Source organism: Passer montanus, unplaced genomic scaffold, assembly GCF_014805655.1.
Source record: "Passer montanus isolate IOZ18808 unplaced genomic scaffold, ASM1480565v1 scaffold2384, whole genome shotgun sequence".
NCBI classification, from domain to species: Eukaryota; Metazoa; Chordata; class Aves; order Passeriformes; family Passeridae; genus Passer; species Passer montanus.
The window spans coordinates 1-2,684 of record NW_024367020.1 but is presented as its reverse complement, the minus strand read 5'-3'; the positions used below and the strand labels follow the sequence as shown (position 1 = coordinate 2,684).

The following is a 2,684-nucleotide window of genomic DNA, read 5'->3' as shown; positions in this document are numbered from 1 at the left end:
CAGAACTGTCCCTCCAAGGACAGAACTGTCCCCTCTGGTGGCTCTGGGGACATTCCCACCTCCATGAGGGCTCCACATGGCCATGGCCACCACAGTTCCTCCAGGAACTGTCCCTCAAAGGCAGAACTGTCCCTCCAAGGGCAGAACTGTCCCTCCAAGGACAGAACTGTCCCCTCTGGTGGCTCTGGGGACATTCCCACCTCCATGAGGGCTCCACATGGCCATGGCCACCACAGTTCCTCCAGGAACTGTCCCTCAAAGGCAGAACTGTCCCCTTGGGTGGCTCTGGGGACATTCCCATCTCCATGAGGATTCCACATGGCCATGGCCACCACAGTTCCCCCAGGAACTGTCCCTCCAAGGACAGACCTGTCCCTCCCAGGACAGATCTGTCCCCTGGTGGCCCTGTCCCCGTGCCCGCTCGGTGACGTCCCGGCGCGGTTGTCCCCGCAGGCCGGGCAGTACGGCGTGGCGCAGACGCGGCGCCGCGCCATCGTGCTGGCGGCGGCGCCGGGCGAGAAGCTGCCCATGTTCCCCGAGCCCCTGCACGTGTTCGCGCCCCGCGCCTGCCAGCTCAGCGTCGTGGTGGACGACAAGAAGTTCGTCAGCAACATCACCCGGTGAGAGCCCGGAGCCGGGAACGCCGCTTTGGCCGTTCCGAGTCGGGAATTTCCTGTCGGGAATTCCGCTTTGGCCGTTCCGAGTCGGGAATTTCCCGTCGGGAATTCCACTTTGGCCGTTCCGAGTCGGGAATTTCCTGTCGGGAATTCCGCTTTGGCCGTTCCGAGTCGGGAATTTCCTGTCGGGAATTCCGGTTTGGCAGTTCCGAGTCGGGAATTTCCTGTCGGGAATTCCGCTTTGGCAGTTCTGAGTTGTGAATTTCATGTCGGGAATTCCGGTTTGGCCGTTCCGAGTCGGGAATTTCCTGTCGGGAATTCCGCTTTGGCCGTTCCGAGTCGGGAATTTCCTGTCGGGAATTCCGCTTTGGCAGTTCTGAGTTGGGAATTTCCTGTCGGGAGTTCCGGTTTGGCAATTCCGACTCGGGAATTTCATGTTGGGAATTCCAGTTTGGCCATTCCGAGTCGGGAATTTCGTGTCGGGAATTCCGGTTTGGCAATTCGGCACTTGGGGATTCCTGTTTGGGAATTCTGTGTTGGGAATTTTGTGGTGGGGATTCCAGTTTGGCCGTTCCGAGTCGGGAATTTCGTGTTGGGAATTCTGGTGTGGCAATTCGGCACTTGGGGATTCCGAGATGGGAGCTCCAAGTTAGGAGTTCCCGGTTGGGAATTCCAGGTTGGGAGTTCCAAGTTGGGAATTCCAAGTTGGGAGTTCCAAGTTGGGAATTCCGAGTTGGGAGTTCCAAGTTGGGAGTTCCGAGTTGGGAATTCCGAGTTGGGAGTTCCAAGTTGGGAATTCCGAGTTGGGAGTTCCAAGTTGGGAGTTCCGAGTTGGGAATTCCAAGTTGGGAGTTCCAAGTTGGGAATTCCGAGTTGGGAATTCCAAGTTGGGAATTCCGAGTTGGGAGTTCCAAGTGGGGAGTTCCAAGTTGGGGTTCCAAGTTGGGAATTCTGAGTTGGGGATTTTGGTGTTGGGAGTTCAGAGTTGGGAGCTCCAAGTTGGGAGTTCCAAGTTGGGAATTCCGAGTTGGGGTTCCAAGCCGGGAGTTCCGAGTCGGGAATCTCTCCCCGCAGGACGTACTCGGGCCCGTTCCGCACCATCACGGTGCGGGACACGATGTCGGACCTGCCCGAGATCCGCAACGGCGCCTCGGCGCTGGAGATCTCCTACAACGGCGAGCCCCAGTCGTGGTTCCAGCGGCAGATCCGCGGCTCCCAGTACCAGCCCATCCTCAGGGATCACATCTGCAAGGTGGGGACGGGATCCACCAGATCCCACCGCGTCCCACCGCAGCGGCCCCGCGGCTTCCCGGGGCGGCCGTGCCCCAAATCGGGATGGGGGAGTCGTGGGAATGGTGGAGGTGGTGGGAATGGTGGGAATGGTGGAGATGGTGGGGATGGTGGGTTTGGGAATGGTGGAGGTGGTGGGAATGGTGGAGATGGTGGGGATGGTGGGTTTGGGAATGGTGGAGATACTGGGAATGGTGGGTTTGGGAATGGTGGGTTTGGGAATGGTGGATGTCTTGGGAATGGTGATTTTGGGAACTGGTGGAAGTGGTGGAAATGGTGGGTTTGGGAATGGTGGAGATACTGGGAATGGTGGAGGTGGTGGGGATGGTAGGTTTGGGAATGGTGGATTTGGGAATGGTGGAGGTTTTGGGAACACGTTGAGGTGTTGGGAAGGTGGAGCCACTGGGAGCCTGGTGGGAGCTCTGGGATCCCTTGGGATTGTCCATTGTCCCATTGTCCGTTGTCCCATTGTCCCATTGTCCATTGTCCCATTGTCCATTGTCCCCTGGGAGCCTGGTGGGAGCTCTGGGATCGGCTGGATCCCTTGGGAGCCACTGAATCCACTGGGAGCCACCTGTCCCTGCGAGTCCCCTGAGCACCAACCCTCCCCGATGGTGCCCAACGTCCCCAATGGTGCCCAGTGCCACCCAATGGTGCCCAACGTCCCCAATGGTGCCCAGTGCCACCCATTGGTGCCCAACGCCCCCACTGACACCCAATGCCCCCCATTGGTGCCCCGTGCCACCCATTGGTGCCCAACACCCCCCAATGGTGTCC

General features: G+C 59.1%; 1 protein-coding gene across 1 annotated transcript; it reads left to right on the top strand.

Annotated features, from left to right (window-relative positions):
- Nucleotides 1-318: 318 nt before the first annotated feature.
- On the top strand, nucleotides 319-1,869 carry LOC120502930 (DNA (cytosine-5)-methyltransferase 1-like; the record flags this gene model as incomplete). The annotated part of the gene is made up of 2 exons (XM_039710938.1): nucleotides 319-620; nucleotides 1,692-1,869. Coding segments are annotated over exons 1-2 (480 nt in total), but the record flags the coding sequence as incomplete, so codon positions are not given.
- Nucleotides 1,870-2,684: the final 815 nt, after the last annotated feature.